The sequence below is a fragment of the Diprion similis genome, chromosome 13 (genome assembly GCF_021155765.1).
Source record: "Diprion similis isolate iyDipSimi1 chromosome 13, iyDipSimi1.1, whole genome shotgun sequence".
Lineage (NCBI taxonomy): Eukaryota > Metazoa > Arthropoda > Insecta > Hymenoptera > Diprionidae > Diprion > Diprion similis.
Window position 1 is genome coordinate 7,934,094 of NC_060117.1, and position 19,246 is coordinate 7,953,339.

Genomic DNA, 19,246 nt, shown 5'->3' on the forward strand with positions numbered 1-19,246 from the left:
GGGCATGTGATAGCTTGCTTACATGCTACAGCCACTAAGAATTAAGCGAATCGGAGAAATTTCATCCAAAAATTGCTTCTGGTATCAGGAGAACAGCTGAGCCGAGGAGGTCTTCCAAAAACAGGGACTGATTGATTGACTGCTTGCGACGTTGATACTGTGTGCTTGATTACATGCCTGTTTGCCGGAGAGGGCATGTGATAGCTTGCTTACATGCTACAGCCACTTAGAATTAAGCGAATCGGAGAAATTTCATCCAAAAATTGCTCCTGGTATCAGGAGAACAGCTGAGCCGAGGAGGTCTTCCGAAAACAGGGACTGATTGATTGACTGCTTGCGACGTTGATACTGTGTGCTTGATTACATGCCTGTTTGCCGGAGAGGGCATGTGATAGCTTGCTTACATGCTACAGCCACTTAGAATTAAGCGAATCGGAGAAATTTCATCCAAAAATTGCTCCTGGTATCAGGAGAACAGCTGAGCCGAGAAGGTCTTCCAAAAACAGGGACTGATTGATTGACTGCTTGCGACGTTGATACTGTGTGCTTGATTACATGCCCGTTTGCCGGAGAGGGCATGTGATAGCTTGCTTACATGCTACAGCCACTTAGAATTAAGCGAATCGGAGAAATTTCATCCAAAAATTGCTCCTGGTATCAGGAGAACAGCTGAGCCGAGGAGGTCTTCCAAAAACAGGGACTGATTGATTGACTGCTTGCGACGTTGATGCTGTGTGCTTGATTACATGCCTGTTTGCCGGAGAGGGCATGTGATAGCTTGCTGACATGCTACAGCCACTTAGAATTAAGCGAATCGGAGAAATTTCAGCCAAAAATTGCTACTGGTATCAGGAGAACAGCTGAGCCGAGGAGGTCTTCCAAAAACAGGGACTGATTGATTGACTGCTTGCGACGTTGATACTGTGTGCTTGATTACATGCCTGTTTGTCGGAGAGGGCATGTGATAGCTTGCTTACATGCTGCAGCCACTTAGAATTAAGCGAATCGGAAAAATTTCATCCAAAAATTGCTCCTGGTATCAGGAAAACAGCTGAGCCGAGGAGGTCTTCCAGAAACAGGGACTGATTGATTGACTGCTTGCGACGTTGATACTGTGTGCTTTAATGCATGCCTGCTTGCTGGAGAGAGCATGTGATGGCTTGCTTACATGCTACAGCCACTTGGAATTAAGCGAATCGGAAAAATTTCAGCCAAAAATTGCTCCTGGTATCAGGAGAACAGCTGAGCCGAGGAGGTCTTCCAAAAACAGGGACTGATTGATTGACTGCTTGCGACGTTGATACTGTGTGCTTGATTACATGCCTGTTTGCCGGAGAGGGCATGTGATAGCTTGCTTACATGCTGCAGCCACTTAGAATTAAGCGAATCGGAAAAATTTCATCCAAAAATTGCTCCTGGTATCAGGAAAACAGCTGAGCCGAGGAGGTCTTCCAGAAACAGGGACTGATTGATTGACTGCTTGCGACGTTGATACTGTGTGCTTTAATGCATGCCTGCTTGCTGGAGAGAGAATGTGATGGCTTGCTTACATGCTACAGCCACTTGGAATTAAGCGAATCGGAAAAATTTCAGCCAAAAATTGCTCCTGGTATCAGGAGAACAGCTGAGCCGAGGAGGTCTTCCAAAAACAGGGACTGATTGATTGACTGCTTGCGACGTTGATACTGTGTGCTTGATTACATGCCTGTTTGCCGGGGAGGGCATGTGATAGCTTGCTTACATGCTACAGCCACTTAGAATTAAGCAAATCGGAGAAATTTCATCCAAAAATTGCTCCTGGTATCAGGAGAACAGCTGAGCCGAGGAGGTCTTCCAGAAACAGGGACTGATTGATTGACTGCTTGCGACGTTAATACTGTGTGCTTGATTACATGCCTGTTTGCCGGAGAGGGCATGTGATAGCTTGCTTACATGCTACAGCCACTTAGAATTAAGCGAATCGGAGAAATTTCAGCCAAAAATTGCTCCTGGTATCAGGAGAACAGCTGAGCCGAGGAGGTCTTCCAAAAACAGGGACTGATTGATTGACTGCTTGCGACGTTGATACTGTGTGCTTGATTACATGCCTGTTTGCCGGGGAGGGCATGTGATAGCTTGCTTACATGCTACAGCCACTTAGAATTAAGCAAATCGGAGAAATTTCATCCAAAAATTGCTCCTGGTATCAGGAGAACAGCTTAGCCGAGGAGGTCTTCCAAAAACAGGGACTGATTGATTGACTGCTTGCGACGTTGATACTGTGTGCTTGATTACATGCCTGTTTGCCGGGGAGGGCATGTGATAGCTTGCTTACATGCTACAGCCACTTAGAATTAAGCGAATCGGAGAAATTTCATCCAAAAATTGCTCCTGGTATCAGGAGAACAGCTGAGCCGAGGAGGTCTTCCAAAAACAGGGACTGATTGATTGACTGCTTGCGACGTTGATACTGTGTGCTTGATTACATGCCTGTTTGCCGGAGAGGGCATGTGATAGCTTGCCTACATGCTACAGCCACTTAGAATTAAGCGAATCGGAGAAATTTCATCCAAAAATTGCTCCTGGTATCAGGAGAACAGCTGAGCCGAGGAGGTCTTCCAAAAACAGGGACTGATTGATTGACTGCTTGCGACGTTGATACTGTGTGCTTGATTACATGCCTGTTTGCCGGAGAGGGCATGTGATAGCTTGCTTACATGCTACAGCCACTTAGAATTAAGCGAATCAGAGAAATTTCATCCAAAAATTGCTCCTGGTATCAGGAGAACAGCTGAGCCGAGGAGGTCTTCCAAAAACAGGGACTGATTGATTGACTGCTTGCGACGTTGATACTGTGTGCTTGATTACATGCCTGTTTGCCGGTGAGGGCATGTGATAGCTTGCTTACATGCTACAGCCACTTAGAATTGAGCGAATCGGAGAAATTTCGGCCAAAGATTGCTCCTGGTATCAGGAAAACAGCTGAGCCGAGGAGGTCTTCCAAAAACAGGGACTGATTGATTGACTGCTTGCGACGTTGATACTGTGTGCTTGATTACATGCCTGTTTGCCGGGGAGGGCATGTGATAGCTTGCTTACATGCTACAGCCACTTAGAATTAAGCGAATCGGAGAAATTTCATCCAAAAATTGCTCCTGGTATCAGGAGAACAGCTGAGCCGAGGAGGTCTTCCAGAAACAGTGACTGATTGATTGACTGCTTGCGACGTTAATACTGTGTGCTTGATTACATGCCTGTTTGCCGGAGAGGGCATGTGATAGCTTGCTTACATGCTACAGCCACTTAGAATTAGGCGAATCGGAGAAATTTCAGTCAATGATTGCTCCTGGTATCAGGAGAACAGCTGAGCCGAGAAGGTCTTCCAAAAACAGGGACTGATTGATTGACTGCTTGCGACGTTGATACTGTGTGCTTGATTACATGCCTGTTTGCCGGAAAGGGCATGTGATAGCTAGCTTACATGCTGCAGCCACTTAGAATTAAGCGAATCGGAGAAATTTCATCCAAAAATTGCTTCTGGTATCAGGAGAACATCTGAGCCGAGGAGGTCTTCCAAAAACAGGGACTGATTGTTTGACTGCTTGCGACGTTGATACTGTGTGCTTTAATGCATGCCTGCTTGCTGGAGAGAGCATGTGATGGCTTGCTTACATGCTACAGCCACTTGGAATTGAGCGAATCGGAAAAATTTTAGCCAAAAACTGCTCCTGGTATCAGGAGAACAGCTGAGCCGAGGAGGTCTTCCAAAAACAGGGACTGATTGATTGACTGCTTGCGACGTTGATACTGTGTGCTTGATGACATGCCTGTTTGCCGGAGAGGGCATGTGATAGCTTGCTTACATGCTACAGATACTTAGAATCAAGCGAATCGGAGAAATTTCATCCAAAAATTGCTCCTGGTATCAGGAGAACATCTGAGCCGAGGAGGTCTTCCAAAAACAGGGACTGATTGATTGACTGCTTGCGACGTTGATACTGTGTGCTTTAATGCATGCCTACTTGCTGAAGAGAGCACGTGATCGCTTGCTTACATGCCACAGCTACTTAGAATTAAGCGAATCGGAGAAATTTCATCCAAAAATTGCTCCTGGTATCAGGAAAACATCTGAGCCGAGGAGGTCTTCCAAAAACAGGGACTGATTGATTAACTGCTTGCGACGTTGATACTGTGTGCTTTAATGCATGCCTGCTTGCTGGAGAGAGCATGTGATCGCTTGCTTACATGCTACAGCCACTTAGAATCAAGCGAATCGGAGAAATTTCATCCAAAAATTGCTCCTGGTATCAGGAGAACATCTGAGCCGAGGAGGTCTTCCAAAAACAGGGATTGATTGATTGACTGCTTGCGACGTTGATACTGTGTGCTTTAATGCATGCCTGCTTGCTGGAGAGAGCATGTGATGGCTTGCTTACATGCTACAGCCACTTGGAATTAAGCGAATCGGAAAAATTTTAGCCAAAAATCGCTCCTGGTATCAGGAGAACAGCTGAGCCGAGGAGGTCTTCCAAAAACAGGGACTGATTGATTGACTGCTTGCGACGTTGATACTGTGTGCTTGATTACATGCCTGTTTGCCGGAGAGGGCATGTGATAGCTTGCTTACATGCTGCAGCCACTTAGAATCAAGCGAATCGGAAAAATTTCATCCAAAAATTGCTCCTGGTATCAGGAGAACATCTGAGCCGAGGAGGTCTTCCAAAAACAGGGACTGATTGATTGACTGCCTGCGACGTTGATACTGTGTGCTTTAATGCATGCCTGCTTGCTGGAGAGAGCATGTGATCGCTTGCTTACATGCTACAGCCACTTAGAATCAAGCGAATCGGAGAAATTTCATCCAAAAATTGCTCCTGGTATCAGGAGAACATCTGAGCCGAGGAGGTCTTCCAAAAACAGGGACTGATTGATTGACTGCTTGCGACGTTGATACTGTGTGCTTTAATGCATGCCTACTTGCTGAAGAGAGCACGTGATCGCTTGCTTACATGCCACAGCTACTTAGAATTAAGCGAATCGGAGAAATTTCATCCAAAAATTGCTCCTGGTATCAGGAAAACATCTGAGCCGAGGAGGTCTTCCAAAAACAGGGATTGATTGATTGACTGCTTGCGACGTTGATACTGTGTGCTTCAATGCATGCCTGCTTGCTGGAGAGAGCATGTGATGGCTTGCTTACATGCTACAGCCACTTGGAATTAAGCGAATCGGAAAAATTTTAGCCAAAAATCGCTCCTGGTATCAGGAGAACAGCTGAGCCGAGGAGGTCTTCCAAAAACAGGGACTGATTGATTGACTGCTTGCGACGTTGATACTGTGTGCTTGATTACATGCCTGTTTGCCGGAGAGGGCATGTGATAGCTTGCTTACATGCTGCAGCCACTTAGAATTAAGCGAATCGGAAAAATTTCATCCAAAAATTGCTCCTGGTATCAGGAGAACATCTGAGCCGAGGAGGTCTTCCAAAAACAGGGACTGATTGATTGACTGCTTGCGACGTTGATACTGTGAGCTTGATTGCATGCCTGCTTGCTGGAGAGAGCATGTGATCGCTTGCTTACACGCTTCAGCCACTTAGAATTAAGCGAATCGGAGAAATTTCAGCTAAAAATTGCTCCTGGTATCAGGAGAACATCTGCGCTGAGGAGGTCTTCCAAAAACAGCGACCGCTTGGTTGACTGCTTATGATGTCGACGCTGCGTGTCTTCATGCACACCTGCTTGCTCGAACGAGCATGTGAATGCTTGCTTACATACTACTTTTGTGAAATTTGAGCGCAAAATCACTCCTGGTATCAGGAGAGCATCTGAACCGAGGAGGTCGACTAAAACAGAGACTGCTTGATTCACTGCTCATGATGTCGGCAATGTGTCTCCACGCACGCTGGCTTGCTCGAATGGGCATGTAATTGCTTGCTTACGTACTACTTTTGTGAAATTTCAGCGTTCAGTTACACCTGGTATAAGGACAGTATCTGAGCCGAGGAGGTCGACCAAAAACAGAGTTCAATGAATTGACTGCTCAAGATATCGATGCCGCGCATCCAAAGGAGTGCCTGATCGCTTGATAAAGCATGTGAATGGTTCTTATGAGCTACTTTGGGGAAATTTGAGCGGAATATTTATTCTGGTATCAGGAGAACAATCTGAGCCGAGTAGACCGACCAAAAACAGAGACATTTGGACAACTCTTGGATGAGATGTTCTCCTGACTCTAGGAGCAATTTCACGCCGAATTCACGTTGAAGTAGCATATAATTTAGCGACCTCATTCCCTTTCAAGCAAGCACGCATGCATCGAGACACACAGCATCGAGATTTAAATCAGTCGAGCAGTCTTTGTTCTTAGCCCACCGCCTTAGTCGAGATCTCCTTCAGATACCAGGAGCAACTTCATGTCACACCGTGCGTAAAATACAATTTAATATTATGATATTTGAGGTGTCAAATACTGCTGGTTTTAACACTGCGCGTAAAAATTAGGTTTTTTGGACATGCCGATTATCGAGGTACACATTTGACTTTTACGCACACTGTTGCGAAATATATATATGCACCACGGGCGTAAGATTTTTCGCGCAGCTGGCCCATAGTCCCGGTGGTCAGCACTACCACTTACCGGTGTAAGTTGAGTTTCGCGCCCTTGACACGTAATATATTATTGTGCTGAAATTTCTCTGATCCACTCAACTTGAACCGGAAATATTAATGAATTGGACCCTGGCCAACTCTGAAGAGACATGAAAAAGAGCATAGGATCGACGGCTGAGGAGATGCGAAGAAAATGCACAGAAATTCATTTATTCATTTATTTCGTTCAAGTTACATAAAACAATACAATTTTGTACATATTGCATCCTACGAAGGAGCCTTGCACCTGTGTGCAGGGTGTAACTTATGTATTGTAGTTACAAACTACATTAATAACTATCTCAGATACTACTTTTCAGATGCTGCGTAAGGCAATATGTATTGTTCTCTTTTACACCAATATAAATGTGAGCTCAGTTATGGAATGTTCAATAGGGTCGTCAGTTTCTCTAAGAACGTCTTTGGTGAGCCTCAGCAGTGCAGACTGTTTATCGAATCTAGGGCGAAAACCTTACTGACGTCAAGTAAACCACGGCTGTCGAGCGAAACCATGATCTGATCCAAAGCAACAGGCTCGAAGACCTTACAAAGGATGCAGAGATTAGAGACTGCCGGGTAATGCTCGATAGAAGAAGCTACGAGAATGGACCTTAGCGGGCGGCAGAAATTACTTACCTACTTTTTTTTGGTTACCCTGGTCCACCAACCCTCGCCTTCCTGAACACTGATGCTGCAAGTGTAGGAGGCATTGCTGCCTGCTGTAGTATATCCTGCATCTTGAGTCACGTTCATTGTTAGTACTGAGATCTCCATGTCAGTTCCCGATTCTCGTCTTGCACGCAAATGTTCTTTGCCAGCTGTAAAATCGCGTGGTTCAAGTTAATTGTCGAACTCAATATCGACACAATATTGTATGGTATTCTATCTCTGAATTATTTTCTGGCCGTAATTATTTCGTAACGAAATCACTTCTCTGAATTTTTAAAGTAGCTTCGAGTCTTAATTAAAGTGGTTGCTCATGAGTTAATTTTCATGAAACCTTTGGGAAAATGTTTGGAATAATAAAAAAACAACACAAAGTTGAACCCGAAACTTTTGAATCATTCTTTCAGATTTCGGCTGAAATCCTTCTCTCAAAAGAGATTATGAGCGCCTTTCTCTCAAATGACAAAACGGTTAGATTTGACGTTTTCGCGTATTCCTGAAAAACTGCTATCGATGGATCAAAAATGACTCGACCATCGTGTACAGCGAAAAAATCTACATCGAATTATGTCCTCACATATCGGAAACGGAGTCGGATTGACAAATTAATGAAAGAGCAATTATTTCACCGAAATTCTCTGGATGCCGTCGATAAGTAGGATTTCTGTTTTCTTAATTGGCTAATCGGAGTCCGTTCCCGACATATGAGGAAACAATTCGGTGTAGAATTTTCCATTCCACAAAATGGCAAGTAATTTTTCATCTATCGCAAGTAGTCATTGGGGACCTGAGCATCATTCTTAAGAAACCTGAATACTCTGGTGCAAAATCGTTCGCCAAGTATATTAAATGTGGTCATTACCCACAAAAATATCTCCATTTATCAAAACTCAGAGAAAAAAAAAAGAAAAAACTCACTTCACAACAACACTATACACAAGTAAATATCCTCATCCGTTACCAAGAAAGATTCAAATCACATAGGTACCATTGCCAAGTACATGTCAGTTAATTTACAATTAATGCATGCTTGAAACTTCATGTAGCTTTTCAAGCGAGATACAAGCAGTACGTACAGTTTGCACTTTTGACGCCCAAGCATGAGTGTGCCATCGAACTTTGCCGCCACTGTAAGATCGCAAGCGAAGAATTGGCAACTGCTACGTAATGAAAATGAGAATCATGAAAAAAAAAAGTTAATGAGTAAGTAGATTTGTGGGTCTTTATAGAAAATAAAAAATGGATCAGAATCTGCGTCGATCGGTATTCCCAAAATGAATAGACGCGCGTATGGAGCTAGCAAGTACAAAAGTGCGCTGCTATCGGACCTCTGAGAAAGATTATTTCTTGGCTTTACTGCAACTTTTCAATTCGGTTGGTCGATGAATAATTTTTTCTATCAAACGCCTGAGTATTCAGGTTCGATTTATTTTATGAAGAGAGATTAATTACTGGAAATGATTGGATACAATGGCATGTGTTTAAAACGCAAGACTCACCGAATGCGCAAGCTTTGTTCAGTATGACGTACTTACAAATTAATTATCTTGTTATAGAGATAGTCTACATATAGTTATACAAATACGCTGTATGAGTAGACCTAGTCGAAGCATGATGCATACATAAAACAATAATGATAGAATTTGATATATACATACCTCAAGGTACAAGTACAACTAACCTCGAATTCTTCAGTTCGTACCTAATTCTGAATTTTCATACACGTAAGAATATCGTAATTCACTTATATTTAACAGGCTGGGTTTTATTTATTTATTGAATGTTATCAACAGTACATCGTGTATAGATTACCTCTTAAATCTAATACTTCTAATGAGATGTTTTTATTTTCCAGAATTCTGTAATACTGACAAGCCGCGATAATTAGGTATTAAAATTAAAAGTAAATTCAATTTCAGCTCGGTAGTTCATTCAAGTATTTCATCAAACTTTATTCAAATACTCAAGCAACTCGCAAAATACGTGACCAACAAAATGAAAATTTAATTTTTTGGCTATTCCTTAACATTAATTCATAATCCTTGAAAAGACCATGAAAATTGATCGCTTAGAAAATCACTGAACAGATTTTCATGCTACAATTTTGTATTACAATTTACAGATTTCTTAACGGTACTAATTAGTGTTAGTACATCTTGCGAATAAGTGTGAAATACGACGCTGCGGTATTCAATATCTGAAAATACGTGATCATTAATGTGCATGTATACTTATTTCTCATAACTTTTACACGCTATCATGGAATGCATATTGCCTCACCTTTGTGCAGACATTCAGCGAGATTACGACAAAACCGCAGGCGCTCACGTAGATCGGCTGTTGAGCTCTAGTCATTACCATCATCAAATCGTTCTGCAAGATCACATCTGCGTTGTACCATTTCGTGCAGTAAGCCGCCTGACATAGCAGCTTACTCTGAAGTATAAAAACAGTGAATTTCAAGTAAATGCATTGTGTTTTCTAATTCGTTTGACGGTAATTAATTGTTGAGATGATATGCAAGACAAGTTGATTGAAGCTGAAGATTCGTCGACAAAATTAGGAGGTCAAAAGATTATCTACAATTATCTACGACCTTGATATTCTTACCTTGTCCACTAAAGTATTTCCAAACCAGCAATAGATGAAGACCTCAGTTACTTCGAAAATTAGGTACAGCGCAAACTGCGTAGTGTTTCCATGCTGATTGTGACTTGCCTGGAATTTGTAATTCAGATAAACTGTATTTTGGGTATTATAGTTCAGTGAAAATGGGTCTGAATTAAAAACATTCGGGATATGGCTGCATTTTTGTGTATAGGGTTTATCGGTCTTCAGGAAATCGAATATAAAGTTATTATTGAGCTGCATAGCCTGCGTTTTGAGAAAAAAAGCAAAATTTGACGTTTTTCGCGTTTTCCTCAGAAACTGCTAGCGATAGATGAAAAATGACTCGAATATCGTGTAGAGTAAAAAATTCCACATCGAACTATGTCCTCACATGTCGGAAACGGAGTCGGATTGACAAATTAAGGAAAAAGAAATCCTACTTATCGACTGCATCTAGGGAATTTTGGTGAAATGATTTCTTTTTTGCTTAATTTGTCAATATGACTCCGTTCCCGACATATGAGGACGTAATTCGATGTATACTTTTCCGCTCTGTACGATGGTTAAATCGTATTTCATCTATCGATGGCAGTTTTTGAGGAAGACGCAAAAAATTTCAAATTTTGCTGTTTTTCGAAACCGACTTGAGTCTGTAAAGTCTATTCACTCTGTAGCGTGGTGTGAGTATACATGGTTTGCCTAGTAGTGCAGCTTCTTTCTCCAAAAAAGTTTCCTCTCGCGCTGGACTGGATTTAAGTAAGATGTGTACCAACAGCGCCAAAATACCCTAAATCGGTGGTGATTAATTGTTGTGACGTTGAACTGCGTGGGAAAAAAATGAGCGGGATTTTAAATAACTCAGACCACATCTATACATGATGGTATTACCAAGCAGGGTAGCGATCGCCAGAAAAATAATTCCCTAACAATATACGGATTTCTTTAGACAGTTGGTACACGTCTCACTCAAAAGTTTGGACCTCGAAAAAAGGGGCGTGTCGTAGGTATTCTAGGTAGGCCATATATACTCACACCATGCTCTATAGCTAAAGTATGTTGTTTAGTTTAATAAGAAAAACGTACCACCACAGTTTCAAACATGACTGCACACATCGAGACAGTACTGACGACACATATGCCGAATAGGATTTGCGAGAATAGCTGTTCCATTATTCGACCCGCACTGCGAATGGAAGAAGAGAAAAGATATGCTCATGTGGATTGGCGAAACGGTGGATCGCACGTCCGAATAATGGAGATAAATTTTCAACTTTACGTGGCGCATACTGATTCTGAGGAAATTGAAATGAATTCACCTGATCAGTTTCTGGTGTTTTTCTACACATTTCTTGAAGGCAAACCTCTGAATGTTCGATTTTCGGACTGTGCTATGTGATCGAGATTTCTTAATCTTGTCTTCGTCGAAAATTTCGTCGATTTCCAGCGTCAGTAAATCGAACTGAAGCGATATCTGGGTTATGTATGATATGTAAAAAATGTCTGTTCCAGCGGCGTAGAGAATAATCGGAATACTGACGATACTCGAGGCGATGTAACACATCGTGTAATTCAGTTGGTTGCTCATGTCCACACCTGGAAACTACATACACCCACCTTTGATGTTGATGCGATTTGATTTATCTCACATGATTATTATAACGTTTCTATAACATCATGTATCTACAGAAATACATAACAAATTGCAGAAACGTTGATTTGTAAAATGGATGTAGAAATTTTTCTCTGTGTCATCAGGTCAATAATATGAAAAAACTTTCAATTACTTACAATAAAATGTTTCTTAATGAACTAGATGAATAAAATTTTCTCCACTCTTAACATCTTGTTAAGTTTCTGGTCGCTATTTTCCCCTATTTTTTTTAGCCCCCAGGCCCAACCCCATTCACATTCGGTTTTTTCTCATTTTTGACCTGATGACACAGAGAAAAATTTCTACATAGATTAGTAACATACCGATTGACGATTTAGACATATTTAAACTCCCCTCTGTACGGATAAATTTTAAGTTTAATTCGATAAGCGAATTTTGGAAAAGTTCCAAATCCGAGAGACAAGAATGAGATGCTGTAAAATTTTCTAGAGACAGAGTATTTCGCACAGTTTGGAAGATTAACAAATTGTTGATTGGCGAATGAAGTCAGTTTTACGTGTAAGGGACGACTAGTAGAATAGATGTTAAAAAAGTAGATGAGTTTCGGGAATTTACAACTCTATAAAAATTATTCGATTTGATCAGAGTTCGTCTCATTAGAAATTGTCTAAGCCAAGATGTATTCCCATATTTTTTTATTACAATAACTCGTAGGAAAAATTGCTATTGACAATAACGTTGACCATTTTGTTCTGTGACATGTTTAAAAAACGGCTCAGCCGACTGACTTCAAATTTGGGGACAGCAATCTTGAACAGTTTACCCTCTTCGTCAGGAACTGATTTTTTATTTTTTTCTCTCATCATCAAAATGACGACCGTTCGAAGTTGGATTTGTCATAAAAATGTGACGACTGATTCGAATTCAATAAACAGAGAAAGAATATAATGAATAGAAAGAAAGAAGGATTGTTGAATCGTGGCAAAAAGGATAAAAACTTCAGGAATATTCTGTTGAAATTTGTGGTAAATCGGTTTGGTCGCGAAACATGTCACAGAAAACCAAATATTTGATGTATTTGTCAATAACAGTGCTTCATATTAATTAAATCTGAAAATAAAAAAATCAAATTGATTTTCGAGACTTTATTTATTATTCTTAGAATTTATCTATTTTCTCAGCTGTCGACGTCCTTAAGGCATGAAAAAACGCACCTGTGCCAGGTAGGGAAGAACGTAGACAATTTTATCCTCGGAGAGATTTGCCGCCCTTTGGGTATACAACGAAATCATTGGTGAAACGGCAAAATTTATGACAGTGATTATTATCAGGCTGAGGTAAATCAGCGTCAGGTTCTTCGTGATGCCGGCTGCCATTGCCATCTGCCGGCGAACCGGCGAACCGTGTTTGCACCACCCGTCGATCCATAATTCGCGAATTACTTTATCGACTTCTCGTATCTTCGAACGTTTAAATAACAGCGTGAAAGCCTGCAGAACGAAACAAGGTACAACAAATCGTGAGTCCAGCGTTGCCAACCTATCAGACGAATATTTCTTTAAATGGCGCCAAAACAATTCTTGAGATTTCCTATTCAGACGGCATAACAATAATTTTTCGGATGACTTAACGGAGCCACAATAAGTCTTCATATTTCTCATTTTCAAAAATGATGTTTTACGGTGTTGAAACTCAATAAATGTAGGAATACATAATATATTTAATTTTTTCGCTTTGTAAGGTGGACAATTTTCCTAGAAATATAATAATTATAATTACAGAACGTGGTAACAGAGTCAGATTTATATTCTACAATCTGAATTCTAATTTATACTTCGAATTCAAATATTCGGAACTTTTACTTTTATAATATTTTTTTATTATTATTATTTGTGACCACCAACTTGATAAATAAGTGCGTTTGAAAATTGCAGACGCTTCTAATTCGTGCATATTTTCTCAGGAACCTCACAATTGGTTGATTTTTAGTATGTTAAACCGATTTTACAGACTATTTTTCAGAGATTTTTGTAAGAGATCTTCAGATTTTTTTGAGGTTCCGGCCTTTTCTTAATGAAGAAAGAACTTTTCTTTTCACTTTGATTGGACTCTAATTTCTTCAAATCCGAAGAAATTTCGTTTATACGGTTGGCAACGCTGCGTGAGTCGTGTTTGATTATTGTTACACACATGATGCATTCGGAGTAACTGTTGACAAATACTAATTTTATATTCAAAACAAATAATAGTTTGCTCGAGCAAATATAAGGTGTTTGAATATTTGCCGAAGTTCTTATATTCATGTTACATTAAATGAAGATTGTTTTCTCGCAGACTTCGATCTGGAATTCTTGCTAGACTGTATTTCACAAGTTTCCCACTAAAATTGATGGAAAACTTTATTTTTTCTGTCAAATGTACATTTTCTTAATTATCGAAAAACTATCCCCTTTTTTACAGGCTCTAGATTTGTTTTGTTTTTTAAAAACTTTTCATTTCACTCTTACAAATGATTCTGCGACGAACTTCTACTCAAGTTTTTAGTTTATAAATTATTGTAACCGTTCTTCGAACCTAAAATCGCGTGAAATGAATAAAATTTTACGAAAAATCACTTCTTACATCTCGATTTACTCCGAAAACCTGCAAAACACCATTCTCAATATCCGAATTCTCAAGAGTCGAGAATTTTGGAAAAAAGAAGTCTAGAATAAGTTTACTTTTCCAGATAATCTCAATAGTTTTTGATTTTCAGCGATTTTCAGACATGTAATTGAAAAAAATTTTGATCATTGTGATAATTAGTGTAACGGATATAAATACTTCGCGATTGAAACTCAATGAAGTTGCAAATCCATGCCCTGGTAACAGTATACATATATTCTAGGATTTAAGTTATTCGGAGCTGTCGAGAGGATATGAAGTATTAAGCTTGGAATCACTTGAAGTTCTCCTGTTTTCGAGGTAATCGCAGTTTAATGTTTTTCCGATATTCAAAGTCGCGTTCTGATTTTCGATTTTTCCAAAGCAGGCAGGGGACAGCGATTGACCCAGTTTTAATTCGACGCTCCGCAAATATAATTAATACTCAAGATTAATTTCGTGGTTTCCTTTCATCAATTATTTATATAATCAAACGTTTCAATATCCGAATCTCGTTTACAGCCGTTCGTCAAATTTGAAACTCTTTTAATGGATGCTGTACATTATAAAAATTTTACAATTTCAGAAGAAGTTCTGGAAACTTTTGTTAACATCTTCAGTGATTTGATAATACTGTTGATGATTATTTCTCAGTAAAAAATTGTGTTCAATTAAGTTTAGTTAGTTCAACTGATTTCGTGAACTGAGAAATGTTTACTCCTTCAAACTAGCAAGTTATTATTTCAAATTATAGTCAATATGGAGGTTCAGGTATAATTAATCCAGGGTAACTGAGATCTCGAGAAGACCGGAAGTACCGCTGATAACGTTGAAAGCTCACCTTGTGTATAATCAAGAAGGCTGTCGTCATGGCGCTGATGATCTCCATTACTTCGAAGAAATTATCTCGAGCGTTCCAAATGGAAAAAAATTGGCTCGACGAGACGAGAATCATCCAGGAAATATTAAGAAACGCATTTGCTTCGTAGATATAGCAAGTCAAGTCACTCCAACGAGGATTTCTCGGCCAAAGTCCAACCGGTTGTAGCAAACGTCGATGCAGCGTCACGTATCGTTCGTATACTTCGACCCCCTCGAAAATGAACTCTTTTGGAAAATGGTCCTTGTTCGACGATCGAATTTCATCCATTTTCTGTGGGCAAAAAAAGCAATTTTTTTTTTTCATCATCGACAAAGTAGCAATCGTATGAAGTAAAAATTTGTTTTTCGTCAAAAAGTCGACGATTTATTTCAATTTAGTTGTGAAAAAAGCATTCAGATCATTACAAAGAGGGTGAATCCCTCCAAAAATACTCTCTCCGAATTTGAAGTGAATCGATTTAGCCGCTTTTGACACATTTCACCCGGCAAAAAAGTTGACTTTATGGTCAATAAAAGTTCTTTCTATTGATTGATTAGAATGAAAAAAAAATTCAGGAAAGCTCAATACACTTTTGAATGAAACTCCAAACTCTTAAAACGAAAACGACGAACATTCTATCCTTCGTATATAATACATGTAACTGGAGATGGAAGAAAGAACGATATTCTGGCAGAGTTAACCTCTCTCTGCAGCCAAGCCTGAAACTTGTCTGGATAATGGCGAAGACGCTCGCGCACTCGTAATTTTTGTGAACAAAGTCGAGTCTTCTCTCTTGCCTTTATATCTAGAAAACAATAATAAGAATAAATGCACTCACTGAGATATGCGAGGCACGCCCGTAATGCGGCTATAACAATCTCTGCAGGAAAAAAAAAAACTTTCAAACTTTTCCAACTGGATCGTGAAAGAGCGTCGGATATGATGTTACAACTTGTTCACAAGTCGAACAAGTTCCTGGAAATATTCATAAACCCAAGTGGGGGTTTCTCAGATCTTTAATGCACGACTGAGGTTAATGCGCAACGATATTGAAAAGGAAAACTGTCAACTAAGTAATTGAAATATAGATTGGCCATTATTTCGAAACATTTTTCAGTTCAAAGAGTCATCGGTGCAAATTTTTTAACGGTCAAAATTCGAAATGATTCTAAGACTGGAAAGTTTCTGGGATGAATCCTTCCGGTGTTTTGAAAAAACTTCTCGTCAAGCACGTTAACGAATCTTCGAATCATGACCAGTCGAGAATTCGATCACTCGGATTCCCGACCATCGTGAAATTTGAATCATCCGAAGATTCGATGATTCATTGTTCTAATCTGATGTAAACTCGATGCATTTGGATTTCGATTCCACAATTTTGAAATTTTTAAACTCGAAATTATCTTCAATAACTTGAGTGGCATATCATCGAATTGGTGAACCGAACATTTGCAAGTAAATTGACCCTTATTTGATGTTATTTGAGCCGATGTTAATTTTGGGTTGAAAAATTCAAAAATTCCAAATAAGGTGATGAAAAAGAAAAATTAAAAATAGCAAAAAAATTCGACCACGTTTTCCTCAACGGAGGGTATTTTTTGTCATTTCCTGGATTTTTGAGAATTTTTCAAAACGGGCATTCGCAATCGACTTCAAGTATTTATAAAAAATAAACGGTTCAGTAAAAAAATTTGAAAAAAATTCGGGTCACGTTTTTTACCGAGTAGAATGTTAGAAAAAAACATGAAATGATTTTGAGACAGTCGGGGTTCAACACTGGTCAAGTTGGTGTGGAATACGCCATATATAATGGTTAAACAAAAGTACTTGATAGTTGGAAATTTCGATTTACACCAATTTTTCTTTCCTTTTTCCTGCCTTTCCATTTATCCTTCTCCTCTCTCTCTGTTTATAAAGTAAAAAAAATTTGTGCGACCCATAGATACCGAACGGTTCTTAGAATGAAGCGATCCATGACTGGATTTGATTAAAAATTCATGAGTACCTTCCTACCCGTTTAATCGTTGAGCCTCTAGAGCAGTTCTTCTTTCGCCCCTTTCATGCCCGAGGGATTCGCCACGGTGCGATAAGTATACAATAACGATAATAGACTTTATACCTGTTACACACTATCTCGGGTTTTGGAACGGCAATGGTTGAGTGAAGCAGGTTTTAGGCAATATTCATTAGGTTATACAAGGTGCTCACTGCGTTGTTATTATAACGATTACCACTTATTTGCCGAATAAATTAAATCCCCCTTCCTTGTTCTTTCCTCGGCTCGTGTCTAATGAATTCGGGCCAAAACATGGATGTGATATACATTACGCGGAGGGAAAGGTTTATTTGAATCGAGTGATATTTCTTTGATTCAACTAAATGCTATAGTCGAATGCAGCGAACGCAATACTTACTTAATTCGACAAAATACTTGTTACAACTTAATATGGAATTGAATCAAGCCTTTGAATGATCGTGCTGACTCTGAAATTTAAAAATAACACGATGTGAGTTTCTTGCGATAATGTGAATTTTCTATCAAAAAAATGTGCGATTGAAATGAGTAAATATTTGATTGAACTTACTGTAATCGTTTTGTTTTCAAAAATATAAAGTTGATGGATTAAATCGAATCGAGCTTGTTTTGATTCATCTTTTGTTAAGTCAAGCGTTCAATGGTTGAAACAAGTAAGAAATTTGTTATCACGTAAATCTTTCGCATTGACTGAGCATTAGAGTTATTCAAGCGCACAAAATATATTCTTCGAATGTCATCAATTATAATTCTGTTGACTCAGAATTTTGTCGCCTATACGCGATATTTAATTGGTAGATCCCGAATTCTGATTGTTGTATACGTAGAAGTAAAAATTGAACATGTGTCAATAGTTTTTGCTTAGTTGTATTCAATACCAATTTCGATGACTCGAAACTTGGTATCATGCTTTCCTGTGTTAAAATAAATCTGATGACAATATCTCAAGTTGTCTGTATCTGACTGCATAACCGATTATCCGGTTATATAACTATCTCTGACGCTACTTCCGTAGCGAGAGAGTTCACCGGCTGGTGGCCGTTTATAGTACTAGTATACCGATGTTAACGACGAATATTGTAAGCTTCTGAAAAAATGACAATGAGGTGAGCAAGAATCTTTTGAAATCTGTAATAAATATTCAAAATATTTGAGAACTTCGAAATCGTTTGCAAATGGCGTTGAATCTTTTGAAATAGCACGAAATATTTATCGGTCTATAGTACTAGTATACGAATGTCAATGACGGATATATTCTCTATTTGTTTCAAACAATGTATGTTGTTTCTTTTACCTCGTAAACAAATTAGTGGAACTGATTAAACCATTTGCGTCAAAGAAGCTCCGGTTATATCAACAAAGTATGGCATTCAATCGATGTAAATTTTTTGTTGGCTACATTCATGTACTTATTTTATTCAAAGTACCTGATTGTTTCCGTCAACGAATATGTGACTTGGAGGAACAATATGTAAACTGCAAATGAAATGATATTTAGTTGACTTAATTTCGGAAACACATGAAAAGTTTCATTCGAATCAATACTTCACTCGATCAGACAAGAAAGACTTTTGTCGACTAAAGGAACCCGCTTGACTAATTCGTTTTGACAAAATGACTAAATCGAAATAGTGGAATCGAAGTAACCGTGTTTTGAACAAATAAGAGATACTAAATTGAAGAAGATGGACTCCAACAAAATCTATTTCCTTGGTTCAAGAATTCCTTTCCCTCCGTGTATACAGGCTCACGAAAACCTCAACTCTGCTGACTCGTCTGAGGGTACTTATGCATGCATAATTACATTCAATGTACAGTTGCACGAATTCTGCAATGGCTCGAAACGCCGATATCGTGCAGCAGAATATGATGAATAATAGCATCGAGTGCTGTTACAGAGGGATTTTCAGTTGAAGGTTTTCCCGTGTATACTTGTTTCAACGTATAATATGTACTCGTGTTGAACACTGATCTCCTTAGCTACTTATATCAGTCTATAAAGAGACACGTGGAACTAGCGAACATGTTGAAAGAGCATTGAAACTTATATGAATAGGTAGAATATCGCTTCGGGTGAATCCATGCATGCTGCATGAAGTAGGTAGAGAAACGTTTCTCGATAGTCAATGGAAGTGTAGGTATTATGTACCTGTAAACCAGGGAGTCAGTCCTACTTACTCTCTGCTGTA

General features: G+C 39.4%; 1 protein-coding gene across 1 annotated transcript; it reads right to left on the minus strand.

The window, feature by feature from the left end:
* Positions 1 to 9,274: 9,274 nt before the first annotated feature.
* On the minus strand, positions 9,275 to 15,310 carry LOC124413937 (odorant receptor 13a-like). The gene is made up of 7 exons (XM_046894748.1): positions 15,002 to 15,310; positions 12,732 to 13,007; positions 11,222 to 11,505; positions 10,989 to 11,088; positions 9,906 to 10,013; positions 9,576 to 9,731; positions 9,275 to 9,492 (listed from the first exon to the last, which is right to left on the minus strand). The coding sequence occupies exons 1-7, from the start codon at positions 15,308 to 15,310 to the stop codon at positions 9,442 to 9,444; spliced, it is 1,284 nt and encodes a 427-aa protein (XP_046750704.1). The 3' UTR covers positions 9,275 to 9,441.
* Positions 15,311 to 19,246: the final 3,936 nt, after the last annotated feature.